This window comes from Beauveria bassiana (genome assembly GCF_000280675.1).
Source record: "Beauveria bassiana ARSEF 2860 unplaced genomic scaffold BBA_S00016, whole genome shotgun sequence".
NCBI lineage: Eukaryota > Fungi > Ascomycota > Sordariomycetes > Hypocreales > Cordycipitaceae > Beauveria > Beauveria bassiana.
Window position 1 is genome coordinate 608,721 of NW_007930851.1, and position 20,513 is coordinate 629,233.

Genomic DNA, 20,513 nt, shown 5'->3' on the forward strand with positions numbered 1-20,513 from the left:
CTTACACAGGACACCCGAAACGCCTCCCCCAACAGCCGCATACTACTTTCCATCGCAAACGCTACTTGCGCCGCATCATCATTGCAAAACACGTACAAAGCTCACCATGTCTCTCCAAGGCAAAGTCGCCCTCATCACCGGCGGCGCCAAGAACCTGGGCGCCGAGATCGCGCGGGAGCTCGCCGGGCTCGGGGCCAACCTGGCTCTGCACTACAACTCGGCCAAGTCCAAGGCCGACGCCGACGCGCTGGGCCAGCAGCTGGCCTCGCAGTATCCGGGCGCAAAGGTCAAGTTTTACCAGGGCGACCTGACGACCGAGGCGGCCGTGGAGAAGCTGTTCCAGGCGGCCAAGGCGGATCTGGGCCGGATCGACATTGTGGTGAATACGGTGGGCAAGGTGCTGAAGAAGGCGATTGGGGAGATTTCCGAGGCGGAATACGATTCCATGTTTGCGTGAGTCTGCTTTTCCTCTTCCTCTTCCTCTTTTCTTTCTTACCCCCTTGTTCCCAAATCTCTTGTAGCTTTGTCAGCTTTTCATTGCGGCAAGACAAGAAAAAGACTGACATTCTGGCAGCATCAACTCCAAGGCCGCCTTCTTCATCCTCAAGGCCGGCAGCAAGCACGTCGCCGACGGGGGCAAGATTGTCACCATTGTGACGGCGCTGCTTGCCGCCTTTACCGGCTTGTACACGTCGTACGCCGGGTCCAAGGCGCCCGTCGAGCACTTTACGCGTGGCGCCGCCAAGGAGCTGCAGTCGCGGCTGGTGAGCGTCAACGCCGTCGCGCCCGGTCCCATGGACACCCGTACGTTTTTTTTTTTTCTTTTTTTTTCTTTTGCAACGTTTTCCGCCCACGTCATGCAGCAAGGCGTCAAACTGACTTACGTTGTTCTAGCATTCTTTTACCCTCAAGAGTCGGACGAGGCCGTCGCATTTCACAAGAGCCAGGCGTTGGGCGGACGGCTGACCGAGGTGCAGGACATTGCGCCGCTGGTACGCTTCCTGGTGACCGAGGGCGGCTGGATCACCGGCCAGACGCTGTTTGCCAACGGGGGCTACACGACTCGGTAGACGGGGGAGGATGCATTTGTGCCCAACTTCAATAGAAATATGAACGAGAATGCCGGATTAGTGGAAACTATTGATTTGTTGAATGAGTGAGAATCGTCCAGTGTCACTGCAGCTGACTTGCTTGCTGCTCGCAACTGTAGCGTACGTAGCGCACGAGCCGCAGCATAGACCGGAAATGTGGACAATATCTGCCCGATGAGATCGATTGTTGATGCCTAAAGGGTCCGATGAAGTTTCCATAGAGATGGATCGCTGCAGGAGCGATGGATTTGCAGATACAAAAAGAGGTCAAGACGAGGGCCGCTGGTGTGGTTTGTGCAGTGGGTTGCGTGGGGGCGACTCTTCTACCTAGGTAACGAGCAAAGAAGCCATTATATATATCAATTTTACTTTGTTATTATATATAAATATATATTTTAATGATTCCAAGTCCTTAAATCTACCATTTATAGTAGTTATATATAATTTTATATTAATTATAATAGTTATTATTATATAGTAGTTAGTATATACCTAATAATATATTCTTTACTCTACCTAAATCCATAGTTACCTCAGATTTCTTCTAGTTTAATTCCTTTATAAATTGTTGATATTTAGTCCCTGGCTTCCTAGCGAAAAAAGAACAAAAAAAAAGGTGCCTCTAGCTAGATTTAAACTAATAATTATATACTAACCTATGTAGAACTCTCTGGTATAAGACCACTATACTATAGAGGCTTGATTGAACAAATGGTAGAGGATAGGAAGATTTATTAAGGGGTACATTCGCCTACGTTACATATTTTAAAATATATATTATAAATCTGGGGGTTCGTAGAAGGTTCCGATTGCAACATGGGGGAGGTGAAAACGGACTCCACGCTGAAAACCTACTCTATACGCTAATTATTATAGATGCCAAGAAAGAGCGACGATTAGATGTCAGAATAGAGTACATAAGGCATTCGTCCAGCCACACGACTACGAGGCGTCAATTCCCCGCATTTGGCAACCCGTATTTTTTTTGCACTTCAGCCCCAGCAGATCCAGGTCGGAAGGCCTTCCATCCTGAACTTTAACAAACGGTTTTGATAAACTGTCTGGCGCTGAATACTTGGCCAGCACTCAACTCTCAGCATTTCGTCTGCGCAAGTCTCCCAAGAACACGGCGGACCATCTCTTCATCACACATCTCAGACGGCCAACTTTCAATTATAGAGAAACTAATCAAGTTGCTTTTAGAGATACCACTTGCGTAACGGCTGCCAAGCCAGGAAGAGTCCCCGCTGTAAATTTCATAGTGAACCTTGTCCCAACCTTCGGATGCACGGATCTGAGCAGCCCGCTCATACTCCAGACCATGTGATTACTCTGGATGCGTCCATTTGTTAAAGTCACTTCCCGCATCTAGTACCGCAGCGGATTTTCAGCCATTCAGCCGCTGGAAGATACCGTTAATTTAGCTTTTGGACCCCTCTTTTCATGCATTTGCAGCGCTCACACAAGCCAGTCGTCACATGTAAGGGAGTCGTCATATGTGTTTCATTACACGCTATTCACAGTGGGCTGAGAATCAAGATCACGCGTCCAAGAAATAATGCCTACTGATGTTATGCTCGATCGTATATATTAATAGACAATGGCCCGTCTCTGAGGCAAATCAATCACTGATTCTTTAATTGGCAATCTAAAGCTAGGCATCGAAAACTTGTTCATACATGATGACTTTCAACCCAGAAATTCAAGGCAACCAGTTCATGCCAGGAACAGCCGCCTATACACAGGCAAACGACTTGTACGCTACGTCCACTTATGGAGAGGAGCACGACATGAACCCTGGAGCAATTTTGCAGCCCACGAGTATCGAAGATATCCAGAATGTTGTCAAATATGCCAATTCTACTGGCAAGCCGATTGCCATTAGAAGTGGAGGCCACCAGTACAGTGGTGCATCCTCAACTGGTCCTAATGGCATCCAGTTGGACTTGAAACCTACCTTCCGACAACGCAAGCTTGATCTGCAACTGATCCGTGATACTATCAACGACAAGGTCTATATCAAATCAAGTGTCAGCTGGACCTTGTCTGAATTCTACGACTTTCTTGTGGACAACGAGGTATTCCTACCAACAGGACAGTGTGCCACGGTTTGCCTTGGAGGGCACGTCCAGACAGGCGGTTATGGAATGCTTGCTCGATCCTTTGGCCTGTTGGGCGATTATATCGTCGAACTTGAGATTGTAGATTACAGCGGCAATGTAGTCAAAATTACCAAAGAAACCCATCCCGACTTGTTCTATGGATTTCTTGGTGGCAGCCCTGGCAACATGGGAGTTTTGACGCATTTCAAGGTCGAAGTCCAAGAAGATCGGAAGTATCAAGGTTCCAAGGGACTATGGATGGCTTTTCCCTACAAACCGGACACATTGAAGTATCTCCTTGACATTCTCGTGGAGAAGGGAGAGGATCCAAATTTAGAGCGCAGCTACGACTTCAACGTCAACGTCCTCAGCAGGCAGACAAACCTTTTGGACCTGTTCCCCGGCCCAGAAAGCGAACTGAAGGAAAACTTGCCAAACGAAATTCATGACGGCAAAGATCACATAGCCGATCTATTCAAGTTCAAGTATGCACTCATCGTTGTGTACGCGCAATGGGTTAATTTCGGGACGGATACCTATTCACCTGACCTGTTCGACCGAATCAGGAGTATTCCCCACTTCTTGAAGTTTGGCAAGGAGACCCCTGAAGGATATCCAATGTCGAAAATCACATCATGGTGGCTCTTCAGAAGTCCACGCGAGTTCCCCCACCCATACGTTAAGCGCACCCAGACGACCAAATCAACCACGCTTTCCATAGACGGTTGGTCCGATTGGTTCTCTGGGCGCATCGATGAGGTTCTTTCTGAGGAGGATAATGGCCTATGGGTATCCTCCCAGTTGCAGGCCATGGGCGGAACAAATTCAATGTTTTGGAAGAATGCCAATAATGGCACGGCTTATAGCTGGAGGGATGCCACCCTTGCCGGCACTTGGGACATCTTCTACCAAGACACTCAGAACAAAGCCGATGAATGGCAGGCTGAAAACGATAAGGGGTCACTTATTCACTTTAGCAAGGACGACCGCCGCCTCCTCTGGGGATCTTATGGTGATTGGGACATGAAGAATGTTTGGCAGTATTACTACGATCCCAAAACATATCAGAAGCTGCAGCAGATCAGGAAGCAAGCTGACCCAAAGGGCATATTCACTGCCAATCCATTTTGTGTAGAAGCGGCCAAGTAAATAGCCCTCTGTCCTTGTTGGTCTTTCTGTTTTTACAATTGTAGTAATATACAGAGTCTGTGTATGTAGTTTACAAGTTGCAGGGTTGGTATTAAATAAGTAGTTTACGTGTTGAACAACCAAGCGACCTATACCGTGTTGGCGGGGTCAGTGCACCAGTCCGCTCAATGCACCACTTTACTTCCAATAAAAATAACAAAATACCGGCTATAAGCGCAGAACTAGAGCGCGTGTTCTCTAACGGCAGTGAACTCATCACTAATAAGCGCAACGGGCTTAGCGATAACACAGTCAATGCAGAGATAATACAGAAGAGTTAGATAACCTTAAAGGCCTTGCGGGGAATAGCTGCCCTAAGGGGTCTATATGAATTACTTAATTAGGCATAGCTCATCAAGTCCGGGTTCAATATAAATTTGTTTAATTTAGTAATATTAGTATATAAATAAAGACAATTTAGACTACCTAAGATACTACTTCCTAGTTATTAAACATTACATTAATTAAAGAAGAGATAAAGCAAGGTGCCTCTACTCTCCGAAAAGAAAGTTAAAGTCAAGGCAGAACTAACTTCCCCGGATATACACGCCCGAACCAGCCCCACAACTAGCAACTGACGCAGATCGTAACACAGATCGCATACTAGACTCAACAGTTTGTTGCCTTTCTAGACTGGCCATCCAGCCCTAGTTGTTAGGAGCGTAGTCAACGATCAGGGGATGCTTGTAGAAGTATCGAGTGTCCTTGATGTCAGACTCTTGTAGCTCGGGTGGAAAGACGTAGCTCATGACGGACTCGATATTCGAAGAGCCCATCACGATGGCACCCCCTTCAAAGGTGCCCGGGTCCATAGCAAATTCATGTCTCAAGCCCAAGACATGGCCCAGCTCGTGCAGGAAAACATTCTTCATGATCTGGTAGTTGCTATACTTGCCTCTCTTGGAGGTCTTTTCGGTCTTGTCGAAGCCGTGCTCGTACACGTACAAAGTTTCTAGGTCGATCTTGCCCGGGAAGAAGGCGCTGGCGAGAACGGTGCTCAACTTGCCGCCATAGGCAAGGACAAATGCCGCATCTTCGACATTGGGCACCCACTTGAACGTGACTCCGACTTTTGCCGAGTTCCATACCTCGGCGGCCTCGATGAGGCAGTTCGCCGCGTAAATAGCATCACCAGGCGCCGGATAGCCATCGGCGTAGGCGGCGAAGTTGATGACGGAGCCAGCTTTCCAGCGAGGAATTTCTTCAAACAGGCCAACCATAATGGCAGCTGGAGAAGAACGTGGAGCATTGCGTTGGGTCACGCATGTATAGACCGGCTCTCCATTGGACGGAGCATCTGAAGCCTTCTGCTCAAGATTCTTTTTGAGGTCTTCCTTGCTCAAGGTGGCTGGGGCTTTACCCCCAGCATGATTGATGACCTGAAGCTTCTGCTTCGTGTTGGATGAGACCGTCAGTACGTTTTGAGACGCCATGGTTGGAGGAGTAGACAAATGAGTCAAAGTTCTGAGAGTCTTGGTGGTTGGGGACGTCAATGATCCTGGACTTGTTCTTGGTCTTGCAATAGTACCACACCAATCGGGAAGGTTGTTGGTATCCACGGTGTCAAAAAGAGACAGATAGTTGAGAGATTGATTTGAGTAACCTTGATTCAAGTTCTGCTCATTTGGGCGGAGAGTGAGATATAAATACTCAAAGACCTATTAGAGCAATGTTCAGCTATGAAGCTCAGTAAGACGTAATAGTGTATTAAGTGGCGTATATAATAATCTCCTATCGTGAGTTTACTCTGCAAACAGCCAAGCCATAAAGCCAGTTTAAACGACCCCCGGTCACCTTCTCGCGCTTTCTCTCACTCTAGCGAAGGTGACATATATATCTCCTTCTGTACATCTTAAAGGCCGTACTGATTTTAAGGAGTTACTTCTTTAAAGACCCGTCTAGGCCTGAAGCCACTGGATTACAGTTAGGTGGCGATTCTAAGACACTGTCGTCAAAAGAAGAATCACGGCAAGATCCGCCTATGCACTCACGCTTTAGTTCAGTTAGGTGGCGATTCTAAGACACTGTCGTCAAAAGAAAGAAGAATCACGGCAAGATCCGCCTATGCACTCATGCTTTATTTCAATGTGGTTGATATGGTTGCTAGGTGTGAAAGCTAAAGCCTCTATAATATCACTAGCATCTGGCGCTATATCAGTAGAGCTTCGCAGGGCTGAATCGCACTACTGTTATAATTTCGTCTCACGGAAGCCATGTGATGTGCGTGTAATGAGATTAAAGTTTGTATAAGGTTTATCGGCCGCTGATATAAACGTACAAGGCCTAAGCCACATCAATGAACGTTGGGGTCCACATTTTTACTGCTTCAGCTGAGGCTTCTTACAGAAAGCATCTCTTCGTGTTAGCTAGGGAGTGCGCACGGAAACTGGCCGAAAGCAAGAGGCTGGAACGGGAGTAGGCGTTGTGCCCAGCTCAACCCGAAGGCACGCGCCTATTTACACACGCTCTCGTAGAAAGGCAAACGCTGTCGTATGAAAGCACACAACCTACTTTTATGCGCTCTTATATGTACGCTGTCGTATAAAGGCACACCCCCCATTTCCATATGCTCTCGTATGAAGGCGACGAATCTCCCCAGCAGGATTAAGCTGACGGGAGGTAGTTTCGACGGGAAAAGCTTTTGTTCAAGTGTATTGTACCGAATTTACAAGTGAACATGCGTGCGTGCCTGGCACTACAGGCTATTATTGCAAACTTGGCATACAGAGCGTTAGGTGCACTGAAGAGGAAGGAGGGAGTCATCGGTTAGTAGGTGCAGTAATCTTCACCAGCTAGCCGACCAGCTGATCCCCACCCCCCTCTGGAGTCTCTAGGCTAGTCGACCTGGAGGCTTGTCACCGGCTCCCCCGCACTATACTGGTCCTCTCGGCTGGTTGAACCGAAGGCTGCTCCTGCCTCAACTCTCCTGCAATAGATTAGTCCAACTCAAGGCGGATTCCCACCCTCCATGACGAACCCTGAAATTTGTAACGCACGATTTGAATCTTGTAACGTGATTCTGGCCTATTAAGGTAATTTATGGGCCTTAACGGACCAATCAGAGTCACTAACAAAAAATCGCCCTCTAGCGTGCATTCAGCGTACCTCCAGCGCGTGCTTTCGATATGGCCCCTGAGAGTGCCTTGAAGCGCCTCTTTCAAGCGTCTTATGTGCCTCTATGCGGCGCCTTGATATGCGTGTGCTAGGAGGGAAAAATAGTGCAGGATGGTAGAGCATGTGAAGTGGTTAAGGGGCACATTAGCTGTTACGTGTTGTAGATTATAAAACGGATGTTATAAATTTCGGGGTTCTTCCATAACTATAATAGGCCAACCGATTCCCTACTATGACAAGCCGGTCTATTCTCTATTCCCTCCCTCTAGAACTATGATTAGCTAGCTTAGACTATACCTCTTATTATCATGGGCTAGCCTTAGTGTTACGTCGATAAAGACGATAGTACGCTGGTACTGGTAGTAGTGATGGTGATATAAAAGCTTTATTCTTGCTAGCTAGTACTGGCCTGATTCTGGCTACTTATAGCTGTGTACGGGCCACGTCCAGCACATACACCTGCTAAGTCAGAACCAGCTAGCTAGGTCTAACAAATTATCTTCAGGCATAGTAATGTAATTTCGGCGGCGGGGTATAGCGGCCTAATTGTGTTTGCGGTGCCAAAGAGCAACTTTGCAAAGATGGGTCCTAATGATGCACCGTAATGCGGCCTTGTAATTATATTAGCGGACCTTGCATCGTAATCGCTAACCTGCTGTGCCTGCTCCAAGTGGCATGTGTCGGCAAAATCTGTTAGCGGCTCGTTTGCGTCAAGGTGGACTCTACGGAGTACCACATGGAGCGATTACAGCGGGCCGGCCCCTGTAGTTTTAGCGGGCACCTGGCGCCGCATCGTGTCAACTTAACAGAAATCAGTACTACGGACTAGGCAGATCTGTTAGTAGCCAAGCAGTCTAACGTTGCCTCTTCCCCGCCCTCGCTTTGCTTCCCAGCCATTCGAATTTACGGTCAAGCCTGCTGCAGGCTCAGCTGCAGGACATGCAAGGCAACACCGCTGCAGCTCACCTCCAGAGACAAAATGTCCTATTTGCCTTGCTAGACGCCTGCGGCCATGGATTTGGTTCCCGACTCGTAAAGACTCCTCTTGCCTGCATCTTGCATCAACCTCTTCCTTCCTTCTCCATCGACCGACCAGCACCACACAGGGTTTTTTTTTCTCTTTTCTAATTCCTAGTCTCGGCGCGCCATCCTCGTTGAAATCGGCAAAGCAGCGCCTTCTTTCGCTCGACTCTGTGCGACATTCAACTAGATATATGCACCTTGACAAGTTACACAATCTCAGCCACCACGTCAGACATTTTCCCGTCTTGCCGATTCATTGACATAGAAAGCTCTGTGCGCCTTTGGGTGTCGCAACCCGCAACCCGCAACATTGGACAGCCAATTGTCTGTCATTGTGACTGGAGCCTCGCCCAGCTTTCCTGTACTCAAAAGCGACCCCTTTGCCGTCGCCGCGCCAGCTGCAAAACATCAATTTCCTAATCACCCAGCCACGCACACCCCAAATACATACCCAGCGCAGCTACCATGCCTTTCTTTCCAGAAGGTTTCACCGAGGGCCTGTCCATCCCTTCGAGCAGCCATCACCAACGTCGCTCTTCCTCCCGCCACCGCACCAGCAAGCGTCGCCGCTCCCGCTCCAGCTCCCGCGGCCGGTACCGCGAACGCGATCGCGGCCTCGGTGGCTCCGTGATCAGCGACTTTTTCGGCAAAGATAGCACCTACAGCAAGCACAATGCCTCGCGCGGCTCGTTCTTCGGACTGCCTCTTGGTAATTCCTCGCGCGGCAGCTTTTCCCTCTTTGGCGGTACGTCTAAGCCCTTTTTACTCTCCTCCTAATCGAGAGGAATTTGAATTTTCGCATGAAGCGACTCCCAGATCCCTCTCTCTAACACACAAGCACCCCGCACAGGCAACTCGCGCTCCTCATACTACAAACGCTCTCCGCGCAAGGGCTTCATGCAGCGCACCTACAAGCAGCTCAAGCGCCTGCTCCGCGACCTCATCCACTGGTTCAAGCGCCATCCCTGGAAGGTCTTCTTCATGGTCATTATGCCCCTCGTCACCGGTGGCGCCCTGACCGCCCTCCTCGCACGCTTCGGCCTCCGCATGCCCCCGTCTCTCGAGAGTGCCCTTGGCATGGCCTCGCGCGCCGCGTCGGGCGATGGCTTTGGCTTTGTCAGCGACGCCGTGCGCATGGCTGGCGGCGCCAGCGCCGGTAGCACTCGCGGTGGTGCTTTCGCCGGTAGCAGTAGCCACGACGGCTATTCACGCCGCGGCGGCGGTGGTTTTGACGCTTTCGAGGACTTTGCTCGCTCTAGAACCCATGGTGGCAGCGGCGATGACTGGACCAGTGGCTTGGTCAACGGCGTTGCCAAAATGTTCATCTAAGAAGCTACTCAAAGGGGTCAAAATGCCCATATAAAGCGAGTTACTTGTTCTGTCTTTGATATTGTGTTCGCATCGGACTGCGTTGATGCGAATCTGGAAACAATTGAATATGCATATATACAGGCATATATTTCGTTACGACAAGGCCATCCGTCATATGTGCCCCTTGATTCGAGGTCACGCCTACACATACACACATACATACTCTCTCTCTCTCTCTATATATATATTTATATACTCAATATATGCAGATTGCACACTTCGGCACATAATGAGAAGCTCTCCCGTTTCAAGAGTTTACTCTACCCATTCATGCCAGATAGCCCAACTTGATGACATGATCAAATACATCACAATACAAGTTATTCACTGCATCCATGTTACATCTGCATAATGTAGTAGTATATTCTGCAACACTTGACATGTTGTATGCTATTTGCAACCTTGTAACGTTCCTCCTTTTCTTAGTCTTTTTTTCCTCCATGTATATTCTACCTCTTGCAAACAAGAGCATAATAAACAGGCAAAAGAATCCCAGCAGAATGTCTTCGAAATGTCTGCTAAATAAAATAGAAAATAACCACCGTGACACAAATTCGACCCTTGCGCTGAAAGCAGAAAAAAAAATCCGAGAACAAAACGAAAAGGAAAAAAAAAGGGAAACAAGAAGAGTAGGAACCAACAAAGCCGCCCCGTCCCCGAAGCCTCATGCTATCGACTGCTAGAATAAATGAAGATTGGAAAGGAGAATTGTTATATACATCATCATGAGGAGGGGCTTTGTCCTTCTTCTTTCTCTCTTCGTCCATAATGTCACCGACGCTGTTTACGACTTGCATTGCGTGCAGTCCTCTCTGGTGCGTGGCGCGGCGTTGGTGTTCGCGTCAAAGTACATTTCCTTCTCTTTTTTGGGACAAGTCCATCTGCCTTGATAGACTGTGCTGCCAACAACCTAGCAATGTATAAAAACAAAGAGTTGTAGGATTGTGAGACGCAAAAACAGTTCGTCGAAACTGTATCCTCCTTTTTGGACGCTAATTCCAGCATGTTGGATGATTCTCACGTGGATGGCCCAGGTTTGTTTGGTTTCCAGAATTGCCATTTTCGCCCGGGCTTCTTCTTCTTGCTGCCACGCGCTCTGCTCTCGGCCTCTTCAAATGTCAGCTCGGTAGAGAGCTTGCTGCGCTCACCGTGCGAGCTGCTGATGAGTCGACTGAGGCTGATGAGACTGGATCGTCGACGTCCAAACGCCGCCGACGACATGGAAGACGGTCGCTGGTCCCGCAAAGTGCTCGGCTGCGGACGAGCTTGCGGATTGAAGCCGCTCTCTCTAGTCATCGTCGATGTGCTAGAAGTGAGAGAGGGAATGTCATAGTCCATCGAGCGGCGTACTTCTGGACCCGGTTCGCCCATGAGCAGCGAATGTAAGGAGTTGTCCTCAGCCACCGAAGAAGGAGCTGTCGAGACACGCTGAGCATCAGACATGGGTGACCTTGGTGAAGGGTGCGACGATGCTGTGCTAATAGAGTAAGGGCTTAGTGGCATGGAGGTGCCTTGAGGGAGTGACAGGGCAACTGCATCAACAGGCAGGGGCTCACTGTTTTGCATGTGCAGGATCCTCCTCGGTGAAGGGCCGGTCGAGTCCCACGAGTCTCTGTGGCTTGGTGACACAAAGGGGCTTTGCAGTATAGGATCTGAAGTGGGCTCTTCGACAATGACACTTTCGTGCAGGGATGTCCTCGAGCATTCAGCGCGCACAGAGCGAGCGCCGATGTGATCCTTATCGCTCAGTCCCGAGCTCTTTCGTCGCACAGCAAGACCCCGGAGGCTGGTGGTTTCAGATCCACTGTCACTGAAAATTATAGTCTCGGCCCTGGATTCACATTTGATATCCGTTTCCGGGGCGCACGTCGTATTGCCTCCATCGCTGCCCTCATCTTCCTCTTCCTCCTCCTCAAATACATCGGCCATTGTTGAGTTGCTACCGAACCGATTGATGACGGCTCGACCTGCATCAAAGGGTGGTAGATCAGGTGCCGATTCAGCTCGTCTATGGTAGTGCATACCGGGACCGCCAAAGCCCTTCATACCCTGAGCACTGTGCAGACGACGTCTATTAGCACCGCCAGCAGCGCGCTGTGCCGCCTCCCACTCTGGATTGTGCGGGAGTGGTGTATTGAATGGGCCAAGTGCGGCATCGAGATCGATCATGGGTGACATGATCTCATCTGGTCGCTGCGGCTGCTGTGTCACCACGGCCGGCGGCTCCGGAGGCTGAATATGTACAGATGGGGCTGGGGTAGATTCCTGCCCAGCATACACGTCCTCGTATTCGTCATCTTCATCCATGGGTGTGACGGATGGTGGCGGAGTTGGTGGTCGCACAGTACTGTGCTTGGATCTGCGCTTCTCACCTTTGCTCTTGATGGGCAGGATTGCGCCAGCCCAACCCTTGACAGTTTCAGTCCGAGACTTTCTGTTCTTCTTCCGCTTCAGTGTTGACGGTTCTGCAGCTTCAGAGTCCGAGCCTCGGTCCGAGGATGAGATAGTGTGAGCGCGCGAGGCAGAATCAGAAGAGCTTGAGCTAATGGGACGACACTTTGTGGACGTGGTCGAAGGACTCAACGTGTCGAGCCCAAAGAAAGACCAACGTTTTGACGTTTTGATTGGGCTGGGCAGCGGTGGGCTGACAGTAGTAGGCTCGCTAACGCTTATGAGAGTCGGAATCGAGTTTCGGCGTCTGGGCGACGAGCTTGTTTGCTCAAGTTGAGGGGAGGCAAAAGATTCCAGGATAGCGCCTGCTGTCGAAGGTCTCGATTCTTGCGTCTCTTTGGACGGGCTGCGTGAGAGAGGGGAGGGATTATGGTCATCACCAAAGGAAGCAGGGGAAACAACGGAAGAGATGCTTTCAGACATGCAGTGTCCTGGTCGCGCGGTCACAGTGCTGGATGTATCACTAGACACCAGAGATAATGGCCGAGGAATAAATTCAAGAGTGTCTGAGAAGCCGACACGAGCTCTGGCGACAGTCCTCACAGGTTTGAGGCTAGGTGGCGTAAAAGAGTCCTGTTCTCGGGTTGAACTTGCGGGAGTGGGAGGTTCCTGAACAGGTTCGGGGAGCTGAGTCAAAATCGGAGGGTCGTCTGGCAGCGGGATAGTAGCGTTAATACCCTGGTCAAAATTGGTCGGGCTGTTGGGAGCACTGCTGCCCTTGGGAGTCCAATCCATAGCGGGCGGTTGCAAGATGGGCAAGTCATTTGTAGAAATAGCGCCTGACATGCCTCTTCTATGGCCTCGTCGGGGCGGCGGTGGCTGTAGCAATTGAGGAAAGCCGCCTTCTTTCGTGGGGCTTGTGCTCATAACAGCGATGGAACTACCATCGCGTATGCTTCCGCCGACGAACTCGCTGCCGCCTCGACGGTGGCCATGGCGAACGGGTCTGGAGGGAGAAAGCGCAGTATTGGGAGAAAGCGGCGAGGTGGGCGGGCTAAGAAACGCGGGCGAATCTAGGCTATGAGGCATTGCAGCACCAGGATTGAAGCTAAAGTCGGGAAGCGCAGCAGGCCGGTGAGGATGGTTGTCGCGAGCGGGAAAGCGGAACTCTTGGATATTGAGAGCGGTGGGTGAGAGTTGCTCGGCTGGTTTGACATCGGACGCAGACTCTGTGGGAGCAGGTTGAGCAGGAAACACGAAATCGGGGATCGCGACGGGTGCATCTCGGCGCGATGAGGCAGCCGAAGGTCGCCCTTGTCTAGCATTGTAGGTCAAGGGTTGGAGCGTCGGAGACGAGTCATTGCGGCCCAAGGCAGAACCGAACGTAGCGGCCATCATTCCTTCAGCCGCGCAGCGGCAAAACGTAGGATGAATACTATAAGTGTGTGGTGATCATGGGATGACGCGACAGGCGAGATGCGTGAGGTAACAGGGTCGTGATTGGAAGTCGTGAGAGGTCGGCAAAGGTAGTCGTGAGGGCGAATAAAGTCTGCTTCATAAATAATGTATCTAGAGGGTGAAAGGGGAGTGGTCAGCATCAGCAAGGGCAAATTGACGCCGGGCAGGGGGGCAACGATGGATGGTATGTCGTCGAACGGCGTGGGGGAAGCATTCTACGCACCTGGAAGAAAAGCAAACGGGGCAAAATGCTGGTGCAGAAGAATCAAGGCAGAAAAAAAGAGTGAGATGAAATGGAAAATGAGCGGACGGTCAAGACCAGCGACAACTCGAAATGAAAATCGAGGAGTAGCTGGAATCGCACCAGGGGGGGCGAGTTCAAGAGGCGCGCGAAGGCGTCGAGATTGGGGGGGGAGAGATGAAGATGCGGCGGACTGGGAGAAGAAGGAGGAAACGGGGCCCAGGTATTAGAAGAGTGAGTGAGTGCAGGCTGGGGTGGAGAGAGAGACCAGAAGGCCCAGCAAGCAACCCGGCGGCCAGCAAAAAAAAAGAGAGAGAGAAAAAGGCAGCCATTGGCGCTAGGCCAGGTTTGTTTGTTGGCCGGTGGAGACGGGCGTGGGGAGAGGATCATGGATGGATGGGAGGGTCCAATGATTCCGGCAAAGGCAGTGACGGATGCAGTGACAGGTAATAACTACCTACGCAAAAGTACAGGGGGTAAGATGGAGTGAAAACAAAAAGGGCAATGAAGGATACGTGAATCACTTGCAGCATCTTTCATGTGTGGGCTACATTGTGGTGCCTGTGGTGCCTGTGGTGCCTGTGGTGCCTGTATGTGCCTTTTTGTGCCTGTGGTGTCTGTGGTATCTGTGGTGCCTGTGGTGCCTCGTGGTGCCTGTGCATTAACTAGGTATGGCTGTGGGTGGTGTTACTTGGCACCTGCCTTGCTGCCCCAGGTGCCGGGTCACAGGTAATACAGCACAAGAGGAACCTGGAGCACAGCCTGGCAGCGAGGCTGTATGTACCTGTGTGCCTACCTACCTACTGGTAACTGCCTGTGCCATTTTTTATTCTTATTTTTATTTTGCATCGCAGTTCCGCGCTCACAGCGGCCAAAAGATGTTTACCTGCACAGTTGCGGCAGGGATTCAGTGCGGCGTCAAGGTACAGCCCAACAACGACCCGTGCTCCAAGTTGGTGCAGCGCGCTATCGACTCGAGCGCAGCGACTAAATATTTACCTAGGCGTTAACTAGTAGGTATTTGCGAAAGTAGATAATAACGATTGCGAGGGTAACAAACATGGTGTTGCCGTTTATTTTACCGTATTCCCTCTGTTGTTGCTGAGCTACCACCTACCCACGCAACAACGTCAATGCCGTGTCCGGCATCAAAACATCGTGACCTGCATCTTGGCTTCCTGCTGTGCAACATTTACCAAGAGCCGAGTGCCACACTTGGCTGATTGCAGTGGCCTAGCCGACGGGATGGCGTTGCGCCAAAACTCGGTGGCCAGGAATGAAGTGCTGCACACTGCTTGCAAAACCGTCCGGAACCAGTAGGTAATACAAGACTGCCCGCGCAATCCCCGGAGATTGACACGCAGCCCTCCCACAGAGGCAAGGCGAATATGCCGAAGTCAAGGGGAGAGGGGAGAGAAAAAGATTCCTGTGGCTTGATGGTTTTCTTGTCTTGTTTGCTGGCGCATGTACGCCCCTTTTTCTCCGACAAGACAAGACTTGCTTGCCTGCTGTAGCTTGTCTGTGAGTCTGTCACGCAAGCCGCCACAGCGCAGCTGATGGCCGTGACCTGCAGGTGCAGCTCAAGCCGACGGACGGACTGGCTCCGCGAGGCGAAAGTCCTACGGCGCGCCGGCGCCGTTGTGCAGCATGAAGCCAAGAAGTCTCAAGATGCCCCTGGCCTCGATCCAGTCTAGAGGAAAGATGAGGTAGGTAGTTGGCTCAATAGGTCGGTTTGTTTTGGTGGCCGGACAGAGATTGGTTTGCTTTCTCCTCACAACTCCTCACAACTCCTCACAACTCCTCACAATTGTCATCAATCCCGATCAGTACTATTAACCGACAACGTGGCAATGGGCACCACCCTCTCCTTCGCTTTCCCACTCGGCTTCCCACTTTGCATCCTGCGACCGGGTCAGCCAAGCCAATGTGCCAACTTTGCAACCAAAATCCAGCGCCATTTTGCCCATCTCAGCTTGCTCCTGGTGCTGTGGGGTGCGCTAGGCCCGCACGGTACGAGCCTTTTCAGGGCAGCCTCCTGCTTGCCCACTGCTGCCCTGCCTCTATTTACCAGTTCTTACTTCCTCCGTCGCGACTTTGCAAATATCGATCAAAACCCTCGAGTCAATATTGGTCATCTTATTTCGCTCATCCCAGCGCGCACGCATATTAACACTCTAACCGCTACTTGTCGTCGCTGAATCTACCAGTAAAAAGTCAGTTGATTCATATCAACACAAGAGTCTTACGACCACCCTCATCTTGCCAACTCGTTTCTTGTTGCTGCGGCGCAAAGTGCATACAGTGTCCCCTCGCCCTGCGTTTGTCATATCCTGGTCAGCTGTGTCCTACGTGCCATATGGCAGTCAAGGAAAAAGCCATCCGCATGTAATGTTTGCAAAGAATTAACCGCTTTCGAAGCCATGACCAAAAAAGTAATTAGAAAACAATGTGAGCAAGAAACAACCTGAATCTCTATTTACGTCAACCCTCTATGAGCAAGTAGAGCACGGCCGTAACTAGTCGACCCATCCTCAGCTTCTCTAGACACACTTCTCACCAGCACAACCAGCAAGAAGTAATCAATCCATAATATAAAGTTCCCTTGTACCTTTGCCCACAACAACATACGAGAAGCATGACTTTTCACTTGGAGCCAAAAGCCTATTAAAATCTTGGTCCAATCGCCATGGCCATTGTTCATCTCGCGACACTAACTAGTAATGAATTTAGCCAGGAAGCTGCACGCGAGTCGGCGGCGGCCATGGCTACATAGGTAGCTACTATTATCAATCCGCATCTCTTCCAGAAGCCCGGTTCTGGTACCTGACCTGGGCCATTGTTTCTGTCTCCATCTACAGCTCGACTACTTTGGCGTCGTCACCACAAGTACACTCGTATACGGAAACCTTGTTACGGCTTCCTCGCCGCACCCATCATGCAATAATGATCCAACCTCGGCCATATTTGGCTTTCCTCCCTTGATTTCAGGTACCAATGAAGCAAACTAGCAGCGGCAGCGGCCCGGAGGACACGGTGCGCCGCAGCATCAACACTTTGAATCAACATGGATGGGGTTTGGCCACAACTTGGGCTAACTAGTTGGTCAATCGCTCGGAGCAACAAAGTATTTCGTAGCCGCCCGTCACTGCAGTTCAATGCACCAAGGTACATCAAGCTTGGTCAATGCAGCGCAGAGTCCGCCGCCTTGTTTCTCTTGGCTGCTATTATTTGAACTTATTAATAGACGCACTTTCGTATTTCGCGCGCACGTACAGAGTACTCGGTACACAGCTCCTTTTGCACTGCCCTGCCACCTGTCTCTCAAACAGAGCCCGTCGCCGCCGCCAATGTCCCCCCTGTCCTATCCGTGACCCCGGATGCGGCCCTTGGCGATCCTGCCTAATAATACCAACGAACAGCCCGTCCCACCGTCAAGTCTGCAACGCTTTCCACCTGAATTGTAGTTGCTCCTCGGGCCCGAGTACTATTTCTGGCTCGGATTCTATGTTAGTTATCTTCTCACAGTACAGGTAGGCTAAGAGTGAGGCTGGAGACTCGACGGAAAGTCTCCGCAACCTAACACATATGTGCAGTGTGCAGCGGCAACGTTTGAGACAAAAAAAGATGTGCGTGCATGCATAGAGAGTCTTGTTCCCGACGCCAGTCGACAAGACACAGATCTCAAGTCAAATACCGTAAAATCTGCAGTGCGGCTGAATCAACGGGCGAACAAGTACCTGTTAGTGCCTCCATAGCCAGACCTATTCAGGACTCGATCAGCGACTCGCCTGTCGAGCCCGGGCTGCAAAGAGGCGCCGCTTTCCACGAGTCGATCAGAGACATGGCTGACGGCAAACTGTCATGCGAACGAACACCCAAGGGCTCAAGAACACATTCTTGCCCTCCACACTCACTCACCCTCACCCAATGCCTGCTCCCGGTGCCTAGCGCCCCCAATCTCCCTCCCTTGTGCGACTCCCTTGGCATTGCGATTTGCAGCGGGATGCCGTCTGCTAATATCATGTAGACCAGCCGGTTCCAGACGACCGTTTCCGGTATCCATCCGCGGTTTGCCTGTCAATTACTCCGTACTTTCGGCGCTTTTCTGGCCCTTGGCTTCTTCCTTTAGCAAGTTGTAACCAGAAACATCACCAAAAGAGGCCGCCGCCGCTGCCGACTTCCCTGCATCGCCTGGGTTCCCCCATACGAGGTGTTAATAAACGGCTCCGGCCAAGTCCCGTTTCCGAATTCGTCACGGCGTGGAACTTGTGGCTTGGATGACCGTGACCTTTTTGGGATTTTTGCCAGGATCGAGTTCTTTATATTTTTTTTTAATTGCAGTGGGTACTGGTGGAATTGACTCTGTGCAAATCGCAATGCGCTATTCTGCAAGGAAGCTCGCCCCAGATCGTCTCTCACCCATACCCCTGTTCCTGGTCGGCGCTACTGAGGTTTCGTGAGCTCTAATATTTTTCATGCACTGTGTTTTCTCGCATCACCGCAGCTCTGGCCTTGTCAACTGTTTGAGCCAGCTGCCCAGCGCTTGCGGATGCAGACATTTAATGTACAGTCGCTCCGCTGCGCGTCAGTAGCCTTTGTCGCGACGCCGAATGTGGAGATTTGGGTTGCCTTCATTCATCGGCCGACGAGATAACTACTGTTTGCGCACCCGTTGTTGATTACCCTGCTCAGCACTGCCGCGTCTAAGCTACCGCAAAACACACAGACTATCTAACTACCACCGCAACCTGGCATCTGCCAATACTTTGACGGGCCGTGATCTTTGAAAATCCCTGCGGATGACGTGGGCTCAGCTGTTGCTAGCGACGATACTATCCCGGTAGCGGCTCCCCCATCCTGAAGAGACGTCGGATCGAAACCTCAATCTGGTTTCGTCCGGGGTGGTAAATTAAGCCCATGACGCTTCCTCCTCGCCCTCGGCCCCATGCCACTTTCCGTCGCCGTGTGCAACCAAAGGGAAACCCTGCTTTTCACATCACTCTTGTCGTGCTTGACCTTTGATCTGCACGGCGCTTCTGACAAGCCTTGAAGAAATTATCCTGATGGGGCAATTTTCAGTCTCCCTTTGCTTCGATCCTGCGTTAATGGCCCGAGCCAAGCTAGGGTAGCACTTCGACTGTGGGACATTATCGACTTCATGATAATGCGGACTTGTATTATTCCATCCCTCGCGTGCCCCGTTGCCACATCAATCCGACTATTGATAGCACGCTCAGTTCATGTCTGGGGCGGTGTGTGAGATTGTGAGATCACATCGCTTAAATCGTGCAGGCGCCTCATCGCGAAATCGCAGTGGGCGTGAGACCGTGGGCCTGGCACACCAATCTTGTCCACAGCATCTCACTTGTCAAGGGCAAGGGACGGACAACCATGTAAGAATCCTGTCACAGGAAACCTTGCCTGTTTCCAATTTCCGTGGCCAGCGAAGTAACGAAGTTTGATTATCCCTTCAAATCGACGTGCGAAATATGCCACTTGATATAGTGCCAGTCTAGTCGGTGGGCAGCGCATTAGCATTAGCCCCAATAGGATGAGCTGGCTTGTAGATTGGCTTTCTTTACTTTCTTTGTATTGTTCGACGATTTTTTACTTAGTGTGTTCATATTTGCCTGCTGTGTTTACGGCGTCTTTGGCTCACGTCGATTACGCAAACAGACGGGACAAGATTCCTGCATAATACACAGTAAGGCAAGACAGAGGAATAAGAAACCTCCAATGGTGCACACGAGTATTTTTGCGAACCAATTAAAACCAACGCTTCTAAAAACCGAATCCTTCTGGATTCAAGCGCTTCAAGGGTATCAGTGCCGCTGTAGAGTGCTAGTTCCACACACCGCCTTTCCCCATGCGTCGGGGTCCCTCACCCAATGGCTTCTCAGGCGGCAGAAAAAAAATCAAGACGGTGTCGACCAGATTTGCGTTGGTGGTGGCATGCTGATACAGAATCTCTCCAAGCTGCCCAACAACCGCAGAAACATGGCGGAAACCACACCCCTGCCCGAAGTAACTCAGTCTGAGAAGCCCTTGGGTATGAGGAAGAATGGTAGGTTTTATCGCAAGTGTGCAGGAGTGCCCCAACACTAACTTGGTGGACAGGCAAGCAGTGGCATGCGCCGAAAAAGGCTTTCCGCCCGACCGCGGGCCTGACCTCGTACGAGAAGCGCACCAAGGAGCGCACGCTCATGGCGCAAATGAAGGCCAAAGAAAATGAAATGAAGACGGAGAAGAAGGAAGAGCGCCAGGTACGAAGAAAGCGTCCGGCGCACCTTGCACACTGTCCACAGCTAACCTTTCGCAGCGCAAGGTGGATGCGATTCGCGAGAAACGAGCCAAGAAGGCAGAAAAGGAGAGATACGAGAAACTGGCGGAAAAGATGCACAAGAAGCGCGTCGAGCGTCTCAAACGCAAGGAGAAGCGCAACAAGCTCATCAACTCTTGAGCAGTTGCGTCGACGAGCACTCGACCAGACCGACGACGCTGAGGTACCGACAATTGCGCTTTTGGGGCAAGGTC

At 50.9% G+C, this 20,513-nt stretch overlaps 6 protein-coding genes across 6 annotated transcripts; 4 read left to right on the forward strand and 2 right to left on the reverse strand.

Moving 5' to 3' along the window:
• Positions 1-106: 106 nt before the first annotated feature.
• On the forward strand, positions 107-1,070 carry BBA_06007 (short-chain dehydrogenase; the record flags this gene model as incomplete). Its single annotated transcript, XM_008601104.1, has 3 exons — positions 107-453; positions 575-804; positions 895-1,070. 3 exons carry the CDS (start codon positions 107-109, stop codon positions 1,068-1,070), a joined length of 753 nt encoding a protein of 250 aa, XP_008599326.1.
• A 1,703-nt stretch (positions 1,071-2,773) lies between these two features.
• On the forward strand, positions 2,774-4,342 carry BBA_06008 (FAD binding domain-containing protein; the record flags this gene model as incomplete). Its single annotated transcript, XM_008601105.1, has 1 exon — positions 2,774-4,342. The coding sequence occupies one exon, from the start codon at positions 2,774-2,776 to the stop codon at positions 4,340-4,342; it is 1,569 nt and encodes a 522-aa protein (XP_008599327.1).
• A 686-nt stretch (positions 4,343-5,028) lies between these two features.
• On the reverse strand, positions 5,029-5,814 carry BBA_06009 (matrix metalloproteinase-11; the record flags this gene model as incomplete). Its single annotated transcript, XM_008601106.1, has 1 exon — positions 5,029-5,814. The coding sequence occupies one exon, from the start codon at positions 5,812-5,814 to the stop codon at positions 5,029-5,031; it is 786 nt and encodes a 261-aa protein (XP_008599328.1).
• Positions 5,815-8,983: 3,169 nt separating this feature from the next.
• On the forward strand, positions 8,984-9,847 carry BBA_06010 (uncharacterized protein; the record flags this gene model as incomplete). The annotated part of the gene is made up of 2 exons (XM_008601107.1): positions 8,984-9,263; positions 9,369-9,847. 2 exons carry the CDS (start codon positions 8,984-8,986, stop codon positions 9,845-9,847), a joined length of 759 nt encoding a protein of 252 aa, XP_008599329.1.
• Positions 9,848-10,906: 1,059 nt separating this feature from the next.
• BBA_06011 (cell wall proline rich protein) lies at positions 10,907-13,675 on the reverse strand (the record flags this gene model as incomplete). Its single annotated transcript, XM_008601108.1, has 1 exon — positions 10,907-13,675. The coding sequence occupies one exon, from the start codon at positions 13,673-13,675 to the stop codon at positions 10,907-10,909; it is 2,769 nt and encodes a 922-aa protein (XP_008599330.1).
• A 6,301-nt stretch (positions 13,676-19,976) lies between these two features.
• Positions 19,977-20,439, forward strand: BBA_06012 (nucleolar protein CgrA; the record flags this gene model as incomplete). Its single annotated transcript, XM_008601109.1, has 3 exons — positions 19,977-20,043; positions 20,097-20,242; positions 20,299-20,439. The coding sequence occupies 3 exons, from the start codon at positions 19,977-19,979 to the stop codon at positions 20,437-20,439; spliced, it is 354 nt and encodes a 117-aa protein (XP_008599331.1).
• Positions 20,440-20,513: the final 74 nt, after the last annotated feature.